Raw genomic sequence first — 26,342 nt, 5'->3', positions numbered from 1 at the left:
TGACCACATGGAGTTGAGAATGGGGAGGTTTTATACCTTCTCTTGGGCTTTGCCCTTGAGCTTCCTGTTTCTGTGCATTTCTATTCTATTCTATTCTATTCATTCCTATTCTATTCAGAATTCTCTTTATTCTCTTCTATTCATTTTTAATTCTATTTTATTCTACTCTAATTCTTTATTCTATTCTATTCTAATTGTTCCTTCTATTCTAATTGTTCCTTCTATTCTATTCTATATTCTTCATTCTATTCTATTCATTTCATTCTTAATTCTGTTCTATTCTATTCATTTTAAATTCTCTTTTATTCTACTCTAATTTTTCATTCTATTCTATATTCTTCTTTCTATTCTATTCTATTTCTATTCTATTCATCATTCTTAATTCTCTTCTTCTATTCATTCTTTATTCTATTCTATTCTACTCTAATTCTTCCTTCTTTTCTATTCTTCTCCACTCTATTCTATATTCTTCATTCTGTTCTATTCTACTCTAATTCTTCATTCTATTCCATTCCCCCTCCAAAGCATCTCCAGAGCACGCAGGTCACCTCTGCGGACCACTCCCCCTCCCGCTCCGTGAGCTGGGCATGCTCAGTCGGGCTCTGGCCTGTGGGGCGGGGCCAGTGGGTGGAGCCACTCCGGAACGCGGAGGAGGCGGGGGGGGGGCTTTCCGAGGCTCACACGGGTCGGAGGAAAAAAAAAAGGAGAGAGAGAGAGAGAGAGAGAGAGAAGGATCTGGCTGGCTGAGCGATGCCTCCCGCAGGAACGACGGCTGCTGCGCCCGCTTACGACGCCCTCCGGCCTCTCGGTGGGTGTTTTTTTAGGGGGCGCGGGCGGGGGGGCTGCAAAAACCGGGGGTCTCCCCACCCCCAGCATCCCAAATCCCTTTGCAATTCCGGTGGGAAACTTTGCAAAGTTGGCTGCTTTTTCTCACCCTCCGCAATTGACTTAAGAGGGGTGGGGGGAACGCGGGAGGATCAGGACCCCCCCCCCCAAAGTTTACTCTCTCTCTCTCGCTCTCGCTCTGTGTCCTTCCACCCTCCCTCCCCCGTCTCCCCGCTTTGATTTCTCTGCCTTCCCCAGCAGCCCCAAAGGCGGCCCAGCTCTTTGGAGCCGAAGGGGGAAACTTGGGGGGGGGGGGGGGCTCGCCTGGCCGGCCAGGTTCCTGGGGGTCGCCCCGGATTTCAGCCTTTGGGGTGGGAGGTCCTGCACTTTCTTGGCAAAGGGCGAGGGTTACGATGGAGACCTTTTGTAGGGTTTTTTTTGATGCTTAATCGGGGAAGGATTCGTTCAAATGTCCTTGGGAATTTCCCCGCGGTTGTTTCTCTTCTTCCCTTCCTTCCCTTCTTCTTTTCTTTCCTTCCTTTCCTTTCCCTTCCAATTTTTCCTTCCCTTCCCCTATTTTTTCTCCCCTTCCCCTCCTCTTTTCTTCCTTCACTTCCTATCCCTATTTTTCCTTCCCTTCTTCTTCCCTTCCCTTCCTATTTTCCATTTCCTTCCCTATTTTTCCTTCTCTTCCCTATTTCCCCCTTCCTATTTTCTTCCTTCCCTTCCCTTCTTCTTCCCTTCCTATTTTCCCTCCTCTTCCTATTTTCTTCCTTCCCTTACCTATTTTTCCTTTCCTTCCCTTCTTCTTCCCTTCCCTTCCTCCCTCCCCCATTCTTTTCTTTTTTCCTTTCCTTTTTTCCTTTCCCTTTCCCTCCTTCCATAAAGGCCAAAGCAAAAGTTTTGCAGCTGTTGGCCCTTCCCCATGAAGAAGTAATAACTTAGGGAGAATATTATATCCCGAGGCTGAAATTGCGAGGTAGTAGTAGTAGTAGTAGTAGTAGTAGTAGTGTAGTCCAGCACAGGATTGCCTGGCTGGTTGCTACACGGTAGTGCAAAGGACAGGAATGTTCACACAGTTGCATACACACCCCTGAAAGGCCCGTCTTTCGCTTAGGTGAAGTTGTGATTTCAGGCAGGTACAAATCTTTATCGGTAGGTTGCAAGTTGGTTTCATCCTGAAATGGGCCTTGGGTTTCTGTTTTTCCAGTTTTTTCTTTCCTAACAAGAATTTAAAAAGCAGCATTTTTAGCATGCCTTTACAATCAGTCCAATTCTACTGCTAATGTTGTGAGAAAAGGAGGATGCAGAATACAAAACGACAAGAGTTGGAAGGGACCCTGGAGGTCTTCTAGTCCAACCCTCTGCTCAGGCAGGAGATCCTGACCTATACCGTTCTGGACGGAAGGCCGTCCAGCCTCTTGGTGAAAGCCTCCAGTGATGGAGCATCCACAACTTCTGGTGGCAAGTTGTTCCACTGATTAAATTGTTCTAACTGTCAGGAAATTCCTCCTTAGTTCTAAGTTGCTTCTCCCTTTGATTAGTTTCCACCCATTACTTCTTGTCCTGCTTTCGAGTGCATTGTAGAATAGCTTGACTCCCTCTTCTTTGGGGCAGCCCCTGAGATATTGGAAGACTGCTATCATGTCACCTTAAATCCTTCTCTTTGGTAGGCTAGACCTATAGGTAGTCCTCGACTTACAACAGTCCGTTTGCAACGGCGCTGAAAAAAGTGACTCGTGGCCATTTCTCACGCTTACCACCGTTGCAGCTGTCCCCAGGGTCGTGGGAGCAAAATTGGCAACTGATTCACATTTATGACCGTTACGGGGTCCCGGATGTGTCTGTCATGAGAGCCGCTTGTGCGACCTTCTGGTGCGGAATCCAGATTCCCGTCATAACTGTGTTCCTAACGCAACAACTGTGGTGATGCCCTGAATGCGTGTGGCAAGGAAAGTTGTAAAAGGGAACAAAACTCACTGAACAACGGTCTCTCTTTGCGACAGAAATTTTGGGCTCGATTGTGATAGTAAGTCGAAAACTGTATTTTGGTACCCAGATGGGGCATAGGCCACTACTTATAATGCTCTCAAGTGTACACCTAGGAAGCTATAGTATTAGTATAGGTAATAAGTATAGTAATAGTAATAAAAAGTAATAGTAGTAAATAGTAATGAAATAGTAATAATAATAAATAGTAATAGTATGGCAATAATACAGTATAATAATAGTAAAGTAATAAATAGTAGTAGTATAGCCATAGTAAATAGTTATAGTATAGTTATATAGTAATAGTATAATAACAGTATAGAATGTGTAATAACTACAGTAATAGTAATAAATAGTATAGTAATAAATAGTAATAGTAATAGGTAGTAATAGCAATAACAGTATAGTAATATAGTAATAGTATAATAATGTTATGGTATATAGGTAATATGTATAGTAATAGTAATAAATAAGGATAGTAATAAACTACAGTACAGTGATAGTAATAAATAGCAATAGTAATAAATAATACAGTAATAATAAAAAGTGTGTAGTATAGTAATTGTATAGCAATAGTTTTACAGTAGCAATAAATAGCAATAAATAGTATAGTATAGTGATAGTAATAAATAGCAATAGTAATAAATAGTACAGGAATAGTAATAAACAGTAAGACTGTATTATAGTAATAGTATAGCAATAGTAATACGGTAGCAATAAATAGTAATAGTGTTGTAGAGCAATAGTATAGTAGAACAAAGTATAGTATAATAATAGTATAATTTAGTAATATAGTAATAATATGGTACAGTAATAGTATAGTAGAATATAGAATAGTAGAATAATTTGATTGTTTGAAATATACCCACCAGGTATCCGCATGCACCGAAAACTCTATTCAAATCTCATGGACAGTTAGTTACGCACAGTTTCATGGCATGCAGTAGCTTGTAATCACTACTAATTAACCTACTTTTGTTTAGGAATTTTCTCCACCTAATTGTATCTCACACGGTTTTTTTGGGAGTTGCACTAAAGAAAGATTAAACGTGGCTGGAAGGAATATGCTTTGTGTTTTTAATACAACTTTGCAAGGTTGGAAGTTACGTCTTTAAGTGAGTCAGGGCAGTAGAAATGAGGTTGGGGATAGAAGGATTAACAGGTTCTGCCAAATTTGCTCATTCTTCAAATTCTTCTACATTGTTCATCACAATATTGAATAGTTTCATCACATGAATGGAAATATTTTTGGATCTGCCCGAAAAATGAGGTTCATAAAATGTCTTACGGCTTGGGTGTGCTTTTGGAACGATTGAAGGAAGTTCATTCTTTGATTCGTTTGGTTTAGTCAGATATTTTATTATTATTATTATTATTATAAATAGAAACCCCTTCTGTTTCTGCATCTCTCACTCTAAGCATTCTTTTAAAATTTTGGCAGCTAGTTAATATCCTGCTCTGGAAATAGCTATAACTAATGGCAAAAACATTGTTAGTGGATGCTCTATAACCGTGATGGCGAATCTGCGGCACGCGGGTGGCATGCAGAGCCTTGTCTGCCAGCATGCGAGTTGCCGCCCCAGCTCAGCTTCACCACGCATGCGTGTGCACCTCCCGCTAGCCAGCTGATTTTCGGATTTCTGCCGTACATGCGCGAGGGGGTAGTGTGTATGCGGGAGAGGCATGTATATGCCCTGGGGGGCATCACATGTGCATACAAGGGGGAGCGTGGGGGCCTGTTTTTCATCCCAGGAGCCTGCAGGGAGGCCTACTAGGCCCAAAACGGAGCGTGGGGGTTCACATGCGCGCAGGGTGTCACACGCCCCATTGCATTATGGGTGCGGGCGCGCGCTTTTGGAATGCGACAACAAAAAGGTTAGCCACCACTAACCAGCACTTGCAAGAATTCATTTAGTGACGGTTCCATATTATAAGGGCCCTGGGAAAAGTGACTTATTTATTTATTTATTTATTTTATTATTCATGCTTCTAGACCATTTATGACCATTTTTCACACTTACGACCGTTGCAGCATCCCTCATGCTCATGATGAAAATTCGGCTGCATTTATGACGGTAGACGTGTCCCGAGGACATCTGATCGTCTTTTGCGACCTTCTGGCAAGCCAAATCAATGGGGGAAGCCAGATTCACTTAATATTACAATTGCAGTGATTCACTTAACAACTGTGGCAAGAAAGGTTGTAAAACGGGATGAAACCCACTTAACAAATGTCTCACTTAGCGATAGGAATTTTGGTCTCGGTTGTGGACTGCCAGCACTTCCTCTGAATTTGAAGGCAACAAGTACATGTTTCCACAGGAATTAGGTAAATACAGTACCATGAAAAATATTTATTTTCTGAGAGAACATAGACTAATAGGGTTGGGAGAACTTTGGAAGTTCTCTAGTCCTTCAGTTCCTCACTTCAAAATTTAAAAAGAAAAAAAAATATTTGTTAGACCCAGTTCTTGCTTAAAATTCCAAATCCTTTTTTTCTTTCTTTGCTTTCTACAATGCCATAATTTTTCAGTTAAAACCCAAATAATAATTAAATGGAAACATTTTGCCATTCAGTTGGCAAAAGGGGCATTTGAAATCCAAGAGATTGAGGAAATGTTACAGGGTTAAATCACTAGAATAGCCTTGAATCAGTTGGATTGAGATGGTCAACTGTAGAAAATAAATGAGAGAAAGAAAGAAAGATAGAAAGTAAAAGAAGGAAAGGAAAGAAAGAAAGAAAAGAAAGAAAGAAAAAGAAAGGAAAGAAGGAAGGAAAGAAAGAAAGAAAAAGAAAGAAAGAAAGAAAGAAAAAGAAGGAAAAAGAAAAAGAAAAAAGAAAGATAGAAAGAAAAAGAAAGAAAGAAAAAGAAAAAAAGAAAGACAAAAAAGAAAGAAAGAAAAGGAAAGAAAGAAAAGAAAGAAAAAAGAAAAAGAAAGAAAAAGGAAAGAAAGAAAAAAGAAAGACAAAAAAGAAAGAAAAAGAAAGAAAAGAAAAAAAAGAAAAGAAAAGAAAGAAAGAAAAAAGACAGAAAAAGAAAAAAGAAGGAAAGAAAGAAAGAAAGAAGGAAAAAAGAAAGAAAAGAAAAGAGGAAAAGAAAAGAAAGAAGGAAAAAATAAAGAAATAAAAAGAAATAAAAGAAAAATAAAAGAAGGAAGGAAAGAAAAGAAAGAAAGAGAAAAAGAAAGGAAAGGAAAGAAAGAAAAGAAAGAAAGAGCAATAAATCTAAGAGGTCAGATTCCAGAAATCAAATTTAAAAAGGAGGGAATAACAATGGGTTTTTTTTAAACAAAGCTGATAAATGATACAGGTCATAAAAATAGAGATAAATAAATGAAATATAACTTGAGGCGTTCTCACAGAGGATTGACTTATTCTCCAAAGCACCTGAGGGCAGGACAAGAAGTAACGCATGGCCCAAAGGTGCTTTTCCAGGAGGCAACTGGACTTCCTTGTTTTTTCTCTTAAAGACATTTCGCTTCTCATCCAAGAAGCTTCTTCAGCTCTGACAGGATGGTGGGGAATGGAAGGACCATCCGGTCAGAGCTGAAGAAGCTTCTTGGATGAGAAGCGAAATGTCTTTAGAAGAAGAAAAAGCAACAAGAAAGTCCAGTTGCCTCCTGGAAAAGCATCTTTGGGACAACCATGGAATGGCTGGGAATCTGCACAGACTTTAAGTAATGGGTAGAAGTAGAGTTAAGGAGAGAACGAATCTAGAATTAAAGAATTTTCTGACATTGGGCACAATAAACCCGTAGAATGTCTCGCCTTCAGAAGCTGTGGGTGCTCTCATCCCTGGAGGTTTTAAAGAAGAGATTGGACAGCTATTTATCTGGCAAAATATAGTCTCCTTCTTGAGTAGGGGGTTGGACTAGAAGACCTCCAAGGTCCCTTCCAACTCTTATTCTATTCTATATGTAAGTTAGAGAAAGAATTGTTTCAGAAAGAATAGTTAGCTGCCCATCCAACTTCCTTTATTGCTTGTCGCACTTTCTTTATTGTTAGTTGTAAATAAGAAGCTACAATTACGTTGTGAGCTTTGGTTATTATTATTTTCATAGGGGTAACACTCCTTTTTTTTCGAGATTTCAGTTTGATCTGGAGGTTAAGGACGGAAGTCCAAGTAAGGAAATCTAAATTCCTGGGTTTACTTTTGGAATTGTCAAAGGCAACTGGATAATTTTTACTCTCTCGGGCGGCCTAGGAAAAAATAATGACAACCCACCCAGAAAAATGTTGCCAAGAAAGCTCCGGTACTCAACACACACACAAACACACTATCCAATCTTGTTTTTTTTAAAATGATACTCTGTCTGCATCTTTTCTTCCTGTTTACATAGGAAAGGAGGACAAAAAATGATTAGTAAATCACATTTGCTGCCACACAAAGTATAAAGAATATTGCTGCCTTTTATTCAACTGGGGTGGGGGGGGGCATAAGGCATGTATATGTATTTGTTTCTTTTAATGCATCTTTTAAAAATCTTCTTGTCAGGCCTCCAGTCATATTCCTTTTAGGATCTTTGGCCTGCCACACACACACTCTTATTTTACTATGCTGTTTCTTTAGTGGGGAATAGGGAGGGGGGAATAGTAAGGAGCAGAATGTGTTGTTGTCAAAACGAAACATTCCTTTCTAGAAGCCCAAGGTCATCCTTTGTCTCTGCACCTGACCGGAACTAGATGGGTGGAAATGCCAGCGTGGCAGAGGAGGATTGGACCATGTGGTGGACTTGTGGGTGTGGGGACAAGATCATGAACTTTCAACTGGGTGGGGAAAACCCAGGAAGCTTTCAGATTCGGGTTTTCTACAGATGTGCCAACATGTCTCTCTTATTTAATTGGAACTTTGATGGAAGCCATGCCTTCAACTCTGATTTAATTCTGGATGATATTCGGCACACTCATGTTTGTTTGTTGGTTCCTGTCTTTTGGGGAGTTTTGTGTTTTAACTTTTTATTGAACAAAATATAAACTACCCTAAAAAAGAGAGAATATCACTGCATTTTATAGCTTTAACCTTTAGTCTAAGGCTCTGACGCGAAGCCCTCTCTGTGGGCACATGAGCCATCGGCCCAGCTGAGCTCCACCATGCATGCCCAAGTGCCTCCCGCTGGCCAGCTGGTTTTCAGGTCTGTGTTGCGCATGCACGGGATGGGGTGAATGCGGGAGCACATGCACACATGCGCAGGGGGCGGGGGGAGCATAGGAGGGCGGGGGGAGCACAGGGCAGCCCATTTTTGGTCCCAGGAGGTTTCAGGGAGGCCGGTTAGGCCCAAAACGCATGCGCAGGGGTCGCATGTGGGGGTTGTGCACGCATGCGCAGGGGGGGCAGGGCATGCACAGTGGGTGCTGTGCACGCATTGCGTTGTTGCATGCGCTATTGGCACACAAGGACAAAAAAGTTAGTCTAAGGAAATTGACTAATGCTGACATTTTCTGATTCCTCTTGTAGGATTTGGGTATTGTGTTCGTAACTCGCTTTTATTTTTCCTACACAGGAAATAATATACCACGTGACTCATATTTAAAAGAGAACTTCCTTTTTTAAAAAAATTTACACTGTTTCATTTTCTTCCTCTAATTTTTCTTCCTTGGTACGCTTTACATTTGGCTTTTGCAAAAGAAAATTCTGAGAAAAAGATTCACTTTGGATTTAAAAAGCATTTAAAAGAAAATGCATGCGTTATGAAGAGTTGTGTTGTCCTGGAACTATTTAAAGTAGTTTTAATGATGGAGTTGTGATTTTTTTTAAAAAAAAGTATAATCTGTTCTGTAGAATTTTGTTTGGATAACGTCTGGGAAATTGGAGACAAGGGGTAGCCAAGATTATTTTGTTCTGATTTTTTAGGTTTTTCAGACTAACATTAAATGCAATCACTCATTATCCCAAAGGTGTTTTTTCAAAAGGCCACTGGACTTTTTCCCCCCTCTGAAGACATTTCGCTTCTCATCCAAGAAGCTTCTTCACTTCTGAAGAAGAACTGAAGAAATTCTTTGGTCCGAACTGAAGAAGCTTCTTGGATGAGAAGTGAAATGTCTTCAAGGAAAAACAAAGTCCAGTTGCCTTTTGAAAAAGCACCTTTGGGGAACAACCATGGTCTGGATGACTGAGAATCTCCATAGGCAATCTTGCATTAATTCAGATTTTTATTCTTGAGTCAGGATCATGCACACATTTATAGCAGTCCGCCTTGTAAAAAGTTGGCGACTTTTATTTTTATTTGTGTATTGTTCTTTTCCAAGCTACGAAGGGGAATTTGAATTCAGCATGCCATGCATAACTCTTTACAATGGATGTGGGGACACATTCATTCTCTTTAAAAATTACAATTCAGAATTTGACGTGGACCAAATGAAGTTAGAATAACTAGGGAAGCAATTGGCAATAATTGTCACTGAGCCACATTTTACAGTTTGGGAAAAGGGAATCTTTGGGAATGTCCGGTTTCTTGGAAAATAAAGAATCGCTAAGAATTGTTTTGTTTGTTTGTTTGTTTGATTGGATTTATATGCCGCCCTTCTCCCAAAGGACTCAGGGCGGCGTACAACATTAAAAAACACATATCACAAAAGTTAAAAGGAAATTAGATAAATATCCAAAAAAACCAAACCCAATTAATAGGACAATAACATTTAAAAATTTAGATAAAATTAACAGGCCAGGACTAAATGGACTAATCGTTTCAAGATGGAAAAGTGAATTGCCAAAATCCTGCCTCAGACATGAAACTGTGAGTTCTAGTCCTCTCTTAGACATGAAAGTCAGCTGGGTGACCTTGGGCCGATCACCACAAGACTGTGAGTTCTAGTCCTGCCTTAAACATGAAAGTCAGCTGGGTGACTTTGGGCCAAAGTGTAACTGTAGTGTAAAAACAGAGGGAAATGACATTTATGAATTAGTGACTGGCACAGCAAATGTAGATTCAGTACAGATAATCCTCGACTTGCAATAGTTGATTTATTGACCGTTGAAACTTACAAGGGCACTGAAAAAAGTGATTTATGACCATTTTTCACACACCTGTCACAGCCTTCCCATCGTCACATGATCAAAATTTGGATGCTTGGCAACTGACTCATATTTATGACGGTTGCAGTGTCCCAGAGTCACGCGATTCCGTTTTGCGATTTTCCAACAAGCAAAGTCAATAGCCAGATTCACTTAACAACCACGTGGCTAACTTAACAACGGTTCATTTAACAACTGCCGTGTGAAAGGCCATAAAATGGGGTGAAATCTATTTAACACACGTTTCGCTTAGCAACGGGAATGTTGAGCTCAATTTTGGTCATGTTGGGGACTACCTGCATGTAACTTCAGATCAATCCGAATAAAGCATTTTGATTTTCAAGCTCAGCACTGATCAATACTGTAAAGTAGGTAATTGTTTGATTTAAAAAACAAACAAACATTTGAATCCTTTATCATAATGACAAGGAAAAAGAAGTATTTTTTGGCTGATTCTCAAAAGAAACAGGACCGCTTAGTTTCTACTGTCCACACAGAGGAAATCCATTTCCTGGATTGGCCCATTCTTGAATAGCAAATTCAGCAGAAACAGGAAGGTGAAAAATAATGCATATTTACTGTTCTGATGCATGGTGGAAATTGACCTCATTTTTGGGAAGTCCAAAATGACAGCTTGTTGGGCATGATTGAAAAGACTCCAACACAATCGTTTTGGGGTACTTTTTAGCTTTGCAAGTTAGTCAGAAGTCTTTCAGAGGAGAACTTGGTTTGACATACCACAGGGGTGTCCAAACTTGGGAACTTTAAGACTTGTGGACTTCAACTCCCAGAATTCCCCAGCCAGCATGGGAGTTGAAGTCCCACCATGGCTGGCTGGGGAATTCTGAGAGTTGAAGTCCACAAGTCTTAAAGTTCCCAAGTTTGGACACCCCTGACATACCATGTTTCCCCGAAAATACAACAGGGTCTTATATTTTTTTGACCCACGAAATATGGCCTTGGGCTTATTAAAGGGGCAGGGCTTATTGTTTTGAATGTGCCAAGCCGCAGGAGCTGGGGGGCGGGCAGAGCGCCACATGGCTTGGCGCCTTAGGGATACCTCCTCTAGGTCAGTGAGTGGTGCTCTGCCCAGCTGGAGAGGCGGTTTGCCAGGTGGCTGCTCGTGAGCGTGATCACCTCATGGCTGCTTCGCCCCTGAGGCTGTGCCCGGCTCTTCGGGAGCGAGTTCGCAAGGGAGCAGCCGCCCGGCAACTCCCCCCTCCGGCCAGGCAGAACGCCACTCCCCAATCTAGCGGTATTCCAAAGGTGCCAAGCAACGTGAGCGCCTTTCTTCCGCCCTCCGGCTTCCGTAGCTTGGCGCATTCGGGATACCACTAGATCGGTGAGCGGTGCTCTGCCTCGCTGGAGGGGGGGGTTGTCCAGGGGGCTTATATTTGGGGCGGGGGCTCATATTTTTGTCCACCCGAAAAATGTGGCAAGGCTTTAGTTTCAGGACATGCTGTATTTTCGGGGAAACAAGTTATTTTTCTTCCTTTCCTTTCCTTCACTTCCTCTTTTCTTCCTTTCCTTTTCTTCCCTTTCCTTTCTCTTCCCTTCCTATTTTCTTCCTTCCCTTCTTTTCCTCTTTTATTCTTTTCCTTTCTCTTCCCTTCCTCTTTTCTTCCTTTCCCTTTCCTTCCTCTTTTCCTTTCCTTTCCTTTCCCTTTTCTTCCCTTCCTCTTTTCTTCCTTTTCTTTCTCTTCCCTTCCTCTTTTCTTCCTTCCCTTCCTCTTTTCTTCCTTCCCTTCCTCTTCCCTTCCTTTTCTTTCCCTTCCCTTACTCTTTTCTTCCTTTTCTTTCTCTTTCCTTTCTCTTTTCTTTCTTCCCTTCCTCTTTTCTTCCTTTCCTTTCCTTTCCTTCCCTTCCTCTTTTCTTCCTTCCCTTCCTCTTTTCTTCCTTCCCTTCCTCTTCCCTTCCTTTTCTTTCCCTTCCCTTACTCTTTTCTTCCTTTTCTTTCTCTTTCCTTTCTCTTTTCTTTCTTCCCTTCCTCTTTTCTTCCTTTCCTTTCCTTCCCTTCCCTTCCTCTTTTCTTCCTTCCCTTCCTCTTTTCTTCCTTCCCTTCCTCTTCCCTTCCTTTTCTTTCCCTTCCCTTACTCTTTTCTTCCTTTTCTTTCTCTTTCCTTTCTCTTTTCTTTCTTCCCTTCCTCTTTTCTTCCTTTCCTTTCCTTCCCTTCCCTTCCTCTTTTCTTCCTTCCCTTCCTCTTTTCTTCCTTCCCTTCCTCTTCCCTTCCTTTTCTTTTCCTTCCCTTACTCTTTTCTTCCTTTTCTTTCTCTTTCCTTTCTCTTTTCTTTCTTCCATTCCCCTCCTCTTTTCTTCCTTCCCTTCCTCTTTTCTTCCTTCCCTTTCCTTCCCTTCCCTTCCTCTTTTCTTCCTTCCCTTCCTCTTTTCTTCCTTCCCTTCCTCTTCCCTTCCTTTTCTTTCCCTTCCCTTACTCTTTTCTTCCTTTCCTTTCCTTTCCTTCCTCTTTTCTTTCTTCCATTCCCCTCCTCTTTTCTTCCTTCCCTTCCTCTTTTCTTCCCTTCCTCTTTTCTTCCTTCCCTTCCTCTTCCCTTCCTTTTCTTTTCCTTCCCTTACTCTTTTCTTCCTTTTCTTTCTCTTTCCTTTCTCTTTTCTTTCTTCCATTCCCCTCCTCTTTTCTTCCTTCCCTTCCTCTTTTCTTCCTTCCCTTCCTCTTCCCTTCCTTTTCTTTCCCTTCCCTTACTCTTTTCTTCCTTTCCTTTCCTTTCCTTCCTCTTTTCTTTCTTCCATTCCCCTCCTCTTTTCTTCCTTCCCTTCCTCTTTTCTTCCCTTCCTCTTTTCTTCCTTCCCTTCCTCTTCCCTTCCTTTTCTTTTCCTTCCCTTACTCTTTTCTTCCTTTTCTTTCTCTTTCCTTTCTCTTTTCTTTCTTCCATTCCCCTCCTCTTTTCTTCCTTCCCTTCCTCTTTTCTTCCTTCCCTTTCCTTCCCTTCCCTTCCTCTTTTCTTCCTTCCCTTCCTCTTTTCTTCCTTCCCTTCCTCTTCCCTTCCTTTTCTTTCCCTTCCCTTACTCTTTTCTTCCTTTCCTTTCCTTTCCTTCCTCTTTTCTTTCTTCCATTCCCCTCCTCTTTTCTTCCTTCCCTTCCTCTTTTCTTCCTTTCCTTTCCCTTCCTCTTCCCTTCCCTTTCCTTTCTCTTTCCTTCCTCTTCCCTTCCTTTCCTTTCCCTTTCCCTTCCCTTCCTCTTTTCTTCCTTTCCTTTCCTTCCCTTTCCCCTTCTTCCCTTCCCTCTCCTTCCCTCCCCCTTCTCTCCCTTCCCCTCCTCCCCCTTCCCCTCCCTCCCTCTTTCCTCTCCTGTTATGGAAGTGATCTCACATCATGTTTAATTACCTAACCAAATCATTTGGGAGGAAATAAAGTGCAAAAGAACAATTTTTTTTTGGGGTAAAAGCAATACCAAACACTATTTGGTTACACAACACTTTCCCCCATCCTTATTAAAAGGAAACAATTTAAAGGTCTCTAGCCTTGAAGCCAAGACTCACAAAAATCTGAATATTTCCAGTAGGATAGCAGATAGAAGACACACTTGGATTAACTTCTATATAAGATCTCCCTTCCTGCCAGCTTGGGCAAACTAATGTACTCAGCAATATATAATTGCCCAGTTGATGGGTTCAAATCCCTGTCGGAGATATGCCTAACATCTGCTGGTTGTCTAGTGCCCCCTACTGGTCAGTAGCTAATAAATATTTATATTTTTATCCAATCCTTAGTGCAGGGGTGTCCAAAGTTGGCAACTTTAAGACTTGTGGACTTCAACTCCCAGAATTCCCCAGCCAGCCATGCGCTCCTCGTCTTACAACAGTTCATTTAGTCACCGTTCGAAGTTACAGCGGCACTGGAAAAAGCAACTTGTGACCGTTTTTCACGCTTTATAACCATTGCGGCTTCCCCAGGTTCATATGATCGAAATTTAAACGCTTGGCAACTGATTCATATTTATGACGGTTGCAGTTTCCCGGGGTGATGTTACCCCCTTTTGTGACCGGGTCCATGAGGAAGCCGGATTCACTTAACAACTGCGTTGCTAACCGAACCACCGCAGCGATTCGCTTCACAATGGTGACAAGAACGGTCGTAAAATTGGAGCGAAGCTCACTTAACGACAGGAATTCGGAGCTCCATTGCGGCTGTAGGTCACATTACATTGCATCACATTACTTGTATTGGCCACCAAAGGATCTTTACAATTAAAGAATCTAAACACACATGAGAATCTTGTTATTCTGAACTAGGCTTCCCAAGATCGTGAAGCTGACTCCTCGTCACGATAAAACCCCTTTTATTTAGCTTAAAGTGAATCTCTCTCCAGCAAAATCCCGGCCAACAGTCTTTCAAGAGATTTCACAACTACAGACCTTTATCTGGCTTGGAGAGCTGCCAGGCCAATATCTTCGAAACTCCATGCTGTAGCAGCAATTCCTTGGCAAGAAGTCAGGAACAGATCTTCACCTTCATGAATTCAACTGATTGTCTCCTGCAAACTCCACTCTCCTTTCGCTCCTCTTTATTCACCGTCCACTGTGGCCTTACTCCGGAGTCAATCCTTGTTCCTTAGCTGTTCCCTTCTCCTGGCAGCTGTGCACACACTGGGAACAGGCTCCAGCTGTACTTCTGCCTCACTGATGTCTGACTCTGATAACTGTCAGACATCCCTGGCCCCCTTTCTGCCTCCGACACAGAGCCCTCTTCAGAGCCTTCCCCAGACTCCAGGACTGGCCCATCGTCCTCCCCAACCTCCTCACTGGTCTGAGTCTGTCACCAGCTCTGCTGGCGGGCCACAACTTGTCTTGAAAATGAAATTAATATGTGTGTATATATATATATAAACACAAAGCCACCTGGCTCTGAGAGGTAGGATGAACCCACCTTGCTTGCTCCAAATTTTTTATCAGGAAGAAATGTTCTCTAGATGTTTGACCTCTTGCATTGTCCAAGGGTAGATTTGACCGACACGGTGACCTCTTTTGCCTTCTGTCTCCATAGGAGCCCCTGAAGCCTTGGCAAGCCACAGTTTCGGAAACGCGACCGATAAATCTGAAAACGGCTCTTCCAAAGATGGAGGAGGAGGACACCTTGAATATATCGCTTATTTCCTCATTCCGGTATTCTTCCTTATGGGGCTGTTGGGGGTTTTAATTTGCCACGTGCTGAAGAAAAAAGGCTATCGGTGTACGACGGAAGCGGAGGAAGAAGATGAACAGCTTGGGGAAAAGATAGGTAAGGTTGTTTCCGTTTTCATACAGGCCTAGAGGAACAGTTTTGGGCTTTCCTGATTTCTAGGTTGCTTCCCTCCTTGATTAGTTTCCATCCTTTGCTTCTTGTCCTGCCTTCAGGTGCTTTGGAGAATAGCTTGACTCCCTCTTCTTTTTGGCAGCCCCTGAGATATTGGAACGCTGCTTTCATGTCTCCCCTAGTCCGTCCTTCCTTCCTTCCTTCCTTCCTTCCTTCCTTCCTTCCTTCCTTCCTTCCTTCCTTCCTTCCTTCCTTCCAGCCCCCTCCCTCCCTCCCTCCCTCCCTCCCTCCTTTCTTTCTTTCTTTCTTTCTTTCTTTCTTTCTTTCTTTCTTTCTTTCTTTCTTTTTTCCTTCCTTCCTTCCTTCCTGCCTGCCTGCCTGCCTTCCTGCCTGCCTGCCTGCATGCATGCATGCCAGCCCCCCCTCCCTCCTTCTTTTTTTCTTTCTTTTTCTTTCTTTCTTTCTTTTTTCTTTCTTTCTTTTTTCTTTCTTTCCTTCCTTCCTTCCTTCCTTTCCTGCCTGCCCGTCTGCCTGCCAGCCCCTCCCTCCCTCCCTCTTTCTTTCTTTCTTTCTTTCTTTCTTTCTTTCTTTCTTTCTTTCTTTCTTTCTTTCTTTCTTTCTGCCCGCCTGCCTTCTTCATCCCTCTCTCCTTTTCTTTCTTTCTTTCTTTCTTTCTTTCTTTCTTTCTTTCTTTCTTTCTTTCTTTCTTTCTTTCTTTCTTTCTTTCTTTCTTTCTTTCTTTCTTTCTTTCCTGCCTTCTTCCTCCTTCCTTCCTTCCTTTCATCCACCCACCCACCCACCCATCCATACATACCTACTTCCCTCAATCATTCATCTTATGGTTTAACCTCCAGCACCCTAATCATCTTTGAGGCTTTTCTTTGCACTTTTTTCGAAAGAACATAGCATTACAGAGTTGGAAAGGACCTTGGGGGCCTCCTAGTCCAATTCCCTGCTCAAGCAGGAGACCCTATAGCATTTCAGACAAATGGTTGTTTTCTTCAAAACCTCCAGTGTTGGAGCATTCACAACTTCTGAAGGCAACTTCTGCTCCATGGGTGGATTGTTCTCACTGTCAGAAAATTCCTCCTTATTTCCAGGTTGATTCTCTCCTTGGTCAGTTTCCATCCATTGTTCCTTCTCTGGCCTTCAGGTGCTTTGGGAAATAGCTTGACCCCCTCCTCTCTGTGGCAGCCCCTCAAATATTGGAAGACTGCTATTATGTCCCCCCTGGTCCTTCTCTTCCCTAGACTAGCCATGCCCAGTTCCTGCAAACGTTCATTGTATGTTTTAGCCTCCAGTCCCCTCATCAACCTGGTTGCTCTTCTCTGCACTCGTTCAATATCTTTTTTATATCGCTGTTGCCAAATAGGAGAAATAGGAAGAAATGACTCTTTTGCCTTTATTTTTTTTAGTTTCGCTTTTTTCAGCCATATCAGCTTTCGATAAGCATCTCCCCCCTTCAAGCTGTTTTTCAGAGATAGCAATTTCAACCTCTGCTTCATATGCTGTTTTTGAAAATGTTGTTGTCACGTAGTTTATCGCTCTTTTCCAGGAACCAAAGAAAAAAAGTTACTTTTTGGTTTGCTTGTATTTTACTTTTAGAATTGAATGACAGCGTCAATGAAAACAGCGATACTGTGGGACAGATAGTTGATTATATCATGAAAAATGAAGGTAAGGGACCCTCAAGTTCTTAGAAATGACTCTACAAATTTATTTGGCATTTTGAAATGTAGAAGTTCCCCTCACACATATGTGCTAGTCGTTCCTGACTCCAGGGGGCGGTGCTCATCTCCATTTCAAAGCTGAAGAGCCAATGCTGTCCAAAGACGTCTCTGTGGTCATGTGGCGGCATGACTAAACACCAAAGGCGCACATAACGCTGTTCCCTTCCCACCAAAGGTGGTTCCTATTTTTCTACTTGCATTTTTACATGCTTTCGAACTGCTAGGTTGGCAGAAGCTGGGACAAGTCACGGGAGCTCACTCCATTATGCGGTGCCAGGGATTCGAACTGCCAACCTTTCTGGTCGACAATCTCAGTGTCTGCCATATTTTTCGGCCTATAAGATGCACTTTTCCCCCAAAAAGTGGGTGGAAATGTCTGTGCGTCTTATAGAGTGAATGTTGCTGAAGCCCCGCCCACCCACCAGTCCTCACTCTTCAGCCTCTGCCTCCCAGCAATTTGCCTCCTTGCAGCAAATGGAAAACAGCCTAGTCAGCTTCAACACAGCCTGATTTAACACAAGCAGCTGATTGGCAGTTGGATCAGCCTCCCAGAATACCACCAATCAGCTGTTCCCGGCTGCGGAGATTGCTACCGCCAATTGTCAGCATCAGGTATTGCCACGTCCACGCACCCATTTTTCCACCTCTGCGCGTCCCATTTTTGGCCTCTGCATGTCCTGTTTTTGATTCCTGCCGTCGAACAGGTCAAAAATGGGGTGTGTGGGCTGTGGAGATCAAAAACGGGGCGTGCGGAGGCAGCGATAGGCGACGGCGGTGATGGGTGCAATCCCCGCAGCCTGGAACAGCTGATTGGCGGTATTTCTGGGAGGCAGAGGCAGAATTATTTTTTGTTTTTCTCCCCAAAAGTTAGGTCTGTTTTATAATCCAGACCATCTTAGAGTCTGAAAAATATGGTATTTTTGTGTCTTTGGAAGGAGTGTAAAGTGATGAAATCCAGCACTTTCATTCATGTCGTATAATTAATTATTCAGTTTTATAGGTAAAATCGCGCATAAATTTTTAAACATTCGCTTCTGTATGTGCGCAAATTGCTTGCAACCGAAAGTACTTATTCGAAGAGTCAAATCTTAAAGGTGAACAGGTTTGTCATGTCCTCAAGACAACATCCCTCATGCATGAAAGAAAGATAAGAAGTTATTTGTCAACGTTCAGAATTTGTCAGAACAAAACGTCAGATGAAACCTACAGAAAACTGTCAGAATATTCATGAACTGGAATAGGTCATAGCAACAGGTCAGCCATTGGGGACTGAGTGGCAGAGACATGGTAATAAGGTCAGCCAATGGGAGATGAGAAAGTAAGGAGCCTGGGCGTAAGTAAGTAAGAAAGTAAGGAGCCTCAGCTGTGCTGAGCTCTGAAACTGAAACTAGTCTGTGCTGAAAACTAAACTGGTCTACTGCTCTGATCTGAAACCGAAGAACCACCGTTGGTATTGTATATTTACTTATGTGTTATATTGCATATAAAGAGAAGTTAATGAATCCTACTGAATCAGTTACCTGTGTGTGCTTTCTGGATTTGATTTCTGCAACCAACTCTTACAAAAATCATGACACACACACACACACACATCTTAGAAATCATTTCAACATTTTCTGGGTGCAAATACAACATGGCTCAGCTTCAGGGATTTTTCTCCCAGCCCTCTGAAACTAAAAAAATCACTTAATTTGATGTCTCCCTAGCACCCTAAAAGCGGTTGAAATCAATAGAAGAATGTAGAACATAGAATAACAGAGAATATGTGTCGCTCAGAGTTGAACTGGGGAGTTCTAAGTACTCTCTAAGCTTGGGGGTCTTCTTGCCGGCGTTTCATGACCCAACTAGGTAACATCATCAGTGCTTTATCAGGACGAGGGCTTGGCTTTGTGCTGCTGGGGAAGCCTAGGACAGAACAATACTATTTGCAGGCTGCCTTGTGCCTCTCCACTTTCTGCTGAGTAGATGTGCAAAGCATTGCCCTGAAAAACTTTACTTTCTACCAGTTCTGTCTCATAAGTAAATTATTCAATTTAGCTCATGGTGTCAGGGTTCCAAATAGCATCCAAAAGTAAATCAGAGTCCAAGGCAAAGGATTGCTCAAAGTTCCAATTGATGAAGAGAGCCATGTTGGCACACCTGGGAAAACCCGAATTTGAAGGCTTTCCCACCCAGTTGAAAGTTCAAGATCTTGCCCCCCACACCACCACATGGTCCAATCTCCCACTGCCATGCTGGCAGCTTCCACCCATCCAGTTCCGCTCAGGTGCAGAGACAAAGGATGACCTTGGCTTTCTAGAAAGGATTCTGTTATGGCTACATACCATCTGATTCCATACAATGCCCTCTCCCATTTTCCCACAATAGAAAATGCGTACTAGAATAATAGAAAAGTGTGGCAGGCCTAAGATCCACAAGAAAATATGGCAGCAGGCCTGACACAGGGTTTGCCGTCTTCTCTTTCACCATTTTGCTCAAGACCGTAGTAGAGAATTCAGAACAAAAATATAAAATATGATTTCTAACTTTTGCAGCAAACGCAGAAGTGCTGAAAGCCATGGTGGCTGATAATTCTGCCTGCGATCCAGAAAGGTAAACCACATCTTGTTGCAAATGGTTTCTCTCTTCCTTAAACAGCCTCAAATAAAGCAGAGCGAATAACTCCTGAATCTTTCCGCTAGAAAAGGATGATAGGAAAGCAAAATAAAGGAACAGAATTTAAACATCAGGAAGAACGTTATCCCTGTTAACTCAATTACCATTCAATTCCTTGGAATTAATGAGTCTGATTTAAATGAGATGAAGGAAAAGGAGGAGGTAAGGATGAGGAAGGAAAAACTAGGAGGAGATAGATGAGGACAAACTAGAAGGAGATAGATAAGGACGAAGGAAGAGTAGTAGAAGAAGATAAATAAGGATGAGGAAGGAAGAACTAAAAGATAAGGAGAAGGAAGAGAAGTAGAAGAAGATAGATAAGGACGAAGGAAGAGAACTAGAAGGAAATAGATAAGGACAAAGGAAGAGAAGTAGAAGAAGATAGATAAGGAGGACGAAGGAAGAGAACTAGAAGGAGATAGATAAGGACGAAGGAAGAGTAGTAGAAGAAGATAGATAAGGAGGATGAAGGAAGAGAACTAGAAGGAGATAGATAAGGAGGATGAAGGGAGAGAAGTAGAAGATAAATAAGGATGAAGGAAGAACTAGAAGATAGATGAGAAGGAAGAGAAGTAGAAGAAGATAGATAAGGACGAAGAAAGAACTAGAAGATAGATAAGGAGAAGGAAAAGAAGTAGAAAAAGATAAATAAGGATGAGGAAGGAAGAACTAGAAGATAGATAAGGAGAAGGAAGAGAAGTAGAAAAAGAGAAGGATGAAGGAAGAGAACTAGAAGGAAATAGATAAGGACAAAGAAAGAGAAGTAGAAGAAGATAGATAAGGAGGACGAAGGAAGAGAACTAGAAGGAGATAGATAAGGACGAAGGAAGAGTAGTAGAAGAAGATAGATAAGGAGGACGAAGGAAGAGAACTAGAAGGAGATAGATAAGGAGGATGAAGGGAGAGAAGTAGAAGATAAGTAAGGATGAAGGAAGAACTAGAAGATAGATAAGGAGAAGGAAGAGAAGTAGAAGAAGATAAGGACGAAGGAAGAGAACTAGAAGGAAATAGATAAGGACAAAGGAAGAGTAGTAGAAGAAGATAGATAAGGAGGACGAAGGAAGAGAACTAGAAGGAGATAGATAAGGAGGATGAAGGGAGAGAAGTAGAAGATAAATAAGGATGAAGGAAGAACTAGAAGATAGATAAGGATGAAGGAAGAGAACTAGAAGGAAATAGATAAGGACAAAAGAAGAGTAATAGAAGAAGATAGATACGGGAGACGAAGGAAGAGAAGTAGAAGAAAAACAATAAAAATATATTTAAAAAAAGATTAACAAAAGCTTTGTGAAACAAGGTCATTTTGAAAAAAAAAGTGTTCGGAAATCATGTAGTCTGTGGATTCAGGGGAAAAAAAGATAGTGGGAATTAATTCATCAACTGCTTGTCCTAAATGTCCATTTTCTTCCTGTATTTCTGCTCCTAAAATTAGCCCGACGACTCCAGGCAGCCCAGTGAGTCCAGGTTCCCCGTTGTCTCCTGGAGGTCCTTTGTCAAAACACATTTGCCGAGGGCATCACTTGCACACCATCGGTGGGGTGGCTGGGACAGGCGCTTGTTCTCGTTGCAGCCATAAACGGTGGAATCTCTTCAGTCCAAATAAAAGGGGCAAAGAAGCCAAAAGACCCCGACAAGGACAGGTCACCGTGCTCTCCGTGGGAAGGTAAGTTGGCTTGGTTTCATGAAAGGGGCGTGGCCCAGTTGGCTCCCGTTTGCAAGCTGGGAGTAGAGAAGAGGGGAGCCAGTAGGAGACTGTGGGGCTCAGACCGGATCTACTCAGGTAAATCACGGATGTATGACTTACCTTGGTCTAGTGGATAAGGCACCAGGCTAGAAACTCGGATGACGGGAATTCTAGTTCCACCTTAGCCATGAAAGGTGGTTGGATGACTTTGGGCCAATCACCAGGAGACTGTGAGTTCTAGTCCTCTCTTAGAAATAAAAGTCAGCTGGGTGACCTTGGGCCAATCACGGGAGACTATGAGTTCTAGTCCTCTCTTAGACATAAAAGTCAGCTGGGTGACCTTGGGCCAATCACCAGGAGACTATGAGTTCTAGTCTTGACATACACATAAAAGTCAGCTGGGTGACCTTGGGCCAATCACCAGGAGACTGTGAATTCTAGTCCTCTCTTAGACATAAAAGTCAGCTTGGTGACTTTGGGCCTATCACCAGGAGACTATGAGTTCTAGTCCTCTTTTAGATATAAAAGTCAGCTGGGTGACCTTGGGCCAATCACCAGGAGACTATGAGTTCTAGTCTTGACATACACATGAAAGTCAGCTGGGTGACTTAGGGCCAATCACCAGGAGACAGTGAGTTTTAGTCCCACCTTTGATATAAAAAGTGGCTGGGGGACTTTGGGCCAATCACCAGGAGAATTCTAGTCCCACCTTAGCCATGAAAGTCAGCTGGGTGACTTTGGGCCAGTCACCAGGAGATGGTGAGTTCTAGTCCCAGTTTAGCCATGAAGGGCGGCTTGGGTGGTCAGTCACTCTTTCTCTGCCCAACTTATTTCACTTGTGGAAAAAGCAGGAGGCGGACGGATATGTTCACCGGCTTGAGTTACTTCTAAAAGTAATAATGAATGGTTGAATGAATGGATGAATGAATGAAAAGAGAAGAAGCCAAAGTAGGCAAGGGACAGGAATGATTGGATGATCTTTTCCAAGATATCTTTCTACTACGATTTCTGTGGCAATTTCCCATAACATCAACTCTGCTAGATGGACTCGCTTTCCTTTTAACGAACTGCATTGTTCCAGATTTCGGGTTACCAAAGTGGAAGCTAAAGGTGCTGCGAAGGACCGGAAGCAGTTGGTGTCCATCAGTGGAGGCAACGTTGGCGACGCGCCCTCTACTCCTGGGAAAGAAAGCTGTAAAGAACAACCAGCTTCCCTTCCTGTCACACCGGAATTGAAAGAGACGCCGAAATCGACACCGAACAAACAGGGAAAGATTGTGAGATCGGATTCAGGATAGCGTTCTGCGGGCAGAAAGTGATGGCAGGACATGTCAGGTCAGTAAGCTCCAACCAGATCTTTGTCCCAAGTTCTAGAAGCCCTTAAAGGCCAAAAAGATCTCAGATTTTCTTCTAGTTCAAATAAATATATTAACAGAATAACAGAGTTGGAAGGGACCTTGGAGGTCTTCTAGTCCAACCCTCAGCTTAGGCAGGAAACCCTACACCACTTCAGACAAATGGTTATCCAACATCTTCTTAAAAACGTCCAGTATTGAAGCATTTACAACTTCTGGAGGCAGGTTGTTCCACTGGCAGCAGATTCGGACAGTGAGGAGGTTGGGAAGGAAGATGCGACAGTCCTGGAGTCTGGGGAAGGTTCTGAGGAGGGCTCTATGTCGGAGGCAGAGAGGGGGCCAGAGCCGTATGCCAGTTATCAGCTGCCTTCAGAATCAGACTTCAGTAAGCCGACGAACAACTGGAGCCTGTTCCCAGTGTGCGCATGTGCAGAGTCACCAGACAAAGGGAACAGCTAAAGAACAGGGGTCAACTTGGGAGTAAAGTCACAGGTGGACGGTGAAGGGCCCCTCCCATAGGGAATAAAAGAGGAGCGAAAGGGGAGTTTGAAGGAGACAATTAGTTCGCTTAACTGGTTCGTGACTCTCTGAGTCTCCTTGCCAAGTTTTGCAGAGATCGTCCTGGCAGCTCTCCAAGCCAGATAAGGTCTGTGACTGTAAATCCTCCCTCGAAAGACTTTGCTGGATGTGAATGAGCAGAATTCACAGTAAATTAATAAAAGGTTTTGTTTTTTTTGTCGGGACTAGGAGTTTGCTTCATGCTCTTGGGAAGCCTCGGCCAGAACAGAACAGAACAGGTATGTTTAGTCTGATGAAAAGAAGGACCAGGGGTAACATGATAGCAGTGTTTCAATATCTCAGGGGCTGCCCCAAAGAAGAGGGAGCAGAGCTATTCTCCAAAGCACCTGAGGGCAGAACAAGAAGCAATGGGTGGAAACTAATCAAGGAGAGAAGCAACATAGAACTAAGGAGAAACTTCCTGACAGTGAGAACAATTAATCAGTGGGACAACTTGCCTCCAGAAGTTGTGAATGCTCCATCACTGGAAGTCTTTTAAGAAGACATTGGATATCCATTTGTCTGAAGTGGTGTAGGGTTTCCTGCCTAATCGGGGGGTTGGACTAGAAGACCTCCAAGGTCCCTTCCAGTTCTGTTACTCTATTTCTATTCTATCTGGGATTCTAGGCTCACACGGAACTATTTTGTAGTTCCATGACCAGAGATTGCCAGCGTGATTGACACTTCTAACCATCTTATTTTTCTCCTTGTCTTCCGCAGGATAAAAGAAAGCAAGGAAGACCATAGAAAAGGGGGAAGAAAAAAGGACTTCTCATGGAGGTATTTGGGAACGCCACACCTTGGGCAGCTTTCACTAATTGAATCTCTGCACCGTTCGGCCCCAGATATTTAACATATTGTTAATCACGGAATATTGAATGGCGTTTATTCATCCGGAATGTACTGCATATATGTATGTTTAAAAATGCCTTTTTACTTTTATTTTTCTTCTGTCAAACTTAATGAAAACACTCTCTCGGAACCAGGGGGGGGGAGCCCCCAAACTCTTGCCCCACAAGTGTCTTTTGTATACGTTGCACGGCACGAGTTTGAAGCAAATTGACCAAAGCAAATAATGCAAATTGTGTAATCTCATCCTGTTCCTCTCTTGAGAACAGGAGAAGGGAAAATGTGTTTTCGCCTTAATTTATTGCGGGTGTCCCAACGGCTGCTAAATAACATCATCTTCATTTAACGACCCCATAATCCCTTGCGGGGTGGAGCCTGGGCAACTGAATGGAGCTGAGTGTTTACTGGCCGGATGCCCTTCGCTGTCGCCAATGTGGAGTTTTGTTCAGCAGATATATTCTCATTGTGTCCATTGTGGGAGAAATATCTCCCTCTACCTAGGATTGAACTCCCAGCCTCCTAACTGTGAGGCGAGAGCTCCACCTCTAGGCCACCGCATCCCTCCAACAGCTGCTAAATAACGCACTGCCTTAACTACATTTAATCTGCGACTTTACTGTCGTTGCTGGTTTGGTTCTCATAGCCGAATTTAGCGTACTTCTGCTGATTGAATTTTGTAGATGTATCCGAGAAGTAGTTGGAGGCCAGGCGTGCAAACGTATTCTTAACGTTTTAAATAAGGCCCTTTCTTTGGGCAAACTGTGATCATAAAAATACAGGCAGTCCTCGACTTAACGACCACAATCGAGGCCCAGTTTTCTGTTGCTGAGTGAGACAGTGGGTTTTGCTCCCATTTACGACCTTTCCTGCCACCGCAGTTGTTCAATCGGTGACACGGTTGTTAAGTGAAGTCCCTTTTTCCAGTGACGTTGTAACTTTGAATGGTCGCTAAATGAACTGTCCTAAGTTGAGAACTACCTGTATTCTGCTGAGTTAGGCGTGCTCTTTTTCACATTATCTTTGTCACTCGCCTTTCTACGGGTTGGTGCCAATATATCTATGGCATTTGCTTAGGGGAAGCATCTTCTGTCGATATTATTTCTTTCTGATATAGCTATTTGTGCTACATGAAGATCCGATCCCTAAATTTGGAAATGAAGGGTGTGATGGATGATCTCAATGAGTCTTTACTCTCAATCAGAGGTGAGGAATTGTGGCCCCTTCATGACTTGTGGACTTCGACTCCCAGAATTCTTTAACCAGCATGGCTGGCTCAGGAATTCTGGGAGTTGAAGTCCACGAGTCATAAAAGGGCCAAATTCCCATGCAGGCTCAGGAATTCTGGGAGTTGAAGTCCACGAGTCATAAAAGGGCCAAATTCCCATGCAGGCTCAGGAATTCTGGGAGTTGAAGTCCACAAGTCATAAAAGGGCCAAATTCCCATGTTGGCTCAGGAATTCTGGGAGTTGAAGTCCACAAGTCATAAAAAGGGCCAAATTCCCATGTTGGCTCAGGAATTCTGGGAGTTGAAGTCCACAAGTCATAAAAGGGCCACAGTTCACCATTCCTGCTCTAAATCTTAGTCTTGTTAACCTGATGCTCAGTGGATTATTATTTAACTATTAATCTGTTCTTGAGGAAATAATCTGATTACAAGTATACTTCAGGTTTACAATGAGTTGTACTAAAACCAGTTGCATCATCTTCAGCTAGAAAACCTTTAAATCAATATTCACGTCTTCAGCTGTTAACCAAAACCTTTGGATTTGCACAGAAACATCGGTATGCTTGAATAAGTGTTTCTCGGTTGTAGAACACAATTCTGCCATTTTCACCGATCGGCTTCTGCGATTTATCAGCTGCCAAAACGGAGAGGGACTCAATTTTCACATTAAATGTAATTTAAGCGTGCATTAAATGTATGTTAACCATTTGGTTTGGCTGTGAGCAATTTTTTGTACAATAAACCTGATTGTTCATTTTGAACAATAAAAGCAACAAAAGCCCTTTTTAAACAGCAGTGTGACCTTGTTTTCTTTAAACTTTTCTGTTGTGGTCTGCCGGCGGCCTGCGGAGCTGGCAGTAAGGAGGTTGGGGAGGAAGATGGGCCAGTCTTGGAGTCTGGGAAAGGCTCGGACGAGGGCTCTGCATCGGAGGCAGAGAGGGGACCAAGGCCATCTGGTAAGTTATGTGCTGCCTCCGGAGCCTGACATCAGCGAGGCAGAAGAACAGCGGGAGCCTGTTCCTACTGTACGCATGCGCAGAGCTTCCAGAAGGCAAGAACAAATAAAGACAAAAAGGGCGACTCGGGAGTAAGGCTTGGAGATGATTGGCTCCTCCCATAAGACATAAAAGAGGAGCAAACAGCCGTGAGCCTTACAGGGAGCAATTAGTTCATATAGTCCAGGGGTGTCCAAACTTGACAACTTTAAG

General features: G+C 42.8%; 1 protein-coding gene and 1 long non-coding RNA gene across 3 annotated transcripts; both read left to right on the top strand.

The window, feature by feature from the left end:
- The first annotated feature begins 652 nt into the window (after nucleotides 1-652).
- On the top strand, nucleotides 653-25,924 carry RELL1 (RELT like 1). 2 transcript variants are annotated; one of them, XR_014175916.1, is made up of 8 exons: nucleotides 653-808; nucleotides 14,830-15,063; nucleotides 16,684-16,755; nucleotides 19,343-19,400; nucleotides 20,896-21,126; nucleotides 22,229-22,482; nucleotides 23,781-25,329; nucleotides 25,390-25,924. XR_014175916.1 is itself a non-coding variant. In XM_081959806.1 (7 exons), the coding sequence occupies exons 1-6, from the start codon at nucleotides 751-753 to the stop codon at nucleotides 22,443-22,445; spliced, it is 870 nt and encodes a 289-aa protein (XP_081815932.1). In that variant the 5' UTR covers nucleotides 653-750; the 3' UTR covers nucleotides 22,446-22,482; nucleotides 23,781-25,924. The 2 variants fall into 2 exon arrangements, 1 of the variants encoding a protein (XP_081815932.1); XM_081959806.1 differs by having other exon boundaries at nucleotides 23,781-25,924.
- LOC309395501 lies at nucleotides 3,485-6,103 on the top strand. The gene is made up of 2 exons (XR_014175917.1): nucleotides 3,485-4,762; nucleotides 4,808-6,103. It is a non-coding gene; the product is annotated as an uncharacterized lncRNA (long non-coding RNA).
- Nucleotides 25,925-26,342: the final 418 nt, after the last annotated feature.

This window comes from Natrix helvetica, assembly GCF_964273705.1.
Source record: "Natrix helvetica genome assembly, chromosome: 7".
Classification (NCBI taxonomy): Eukaryota; Metazoa; Chordata; class Lepidosauria; order Squamata; family Natricidae; genus Natrix; species Natrix helvetica.
This window is presented reverse-complemented; position numbering and strand designations above follow the sequence as displayed.

Coding starts and splice junctions, on each gene's coding strand:
- RELL1 (XM_081959806.1), top strand. CDS start 751: ATGCCTCCCGCAGGAACGACGGCTGCTGCGCCCGCTTACGACGCCCTC. Junction 809..14,829: donor CGACGCCCTCCGGCCTCTCG/GTGGGTGTTTTT, acceptor CTGTCTCCATAG/GAGCCCCTGAAGCCTTGGCA. Junction 16,756..19,342: donor TTATATCATGAAAAATGAAG/GTAAGGGACCCT, acceptor TAACTTTTGCAG/CAAACGCAGAAGTGCTGAAA.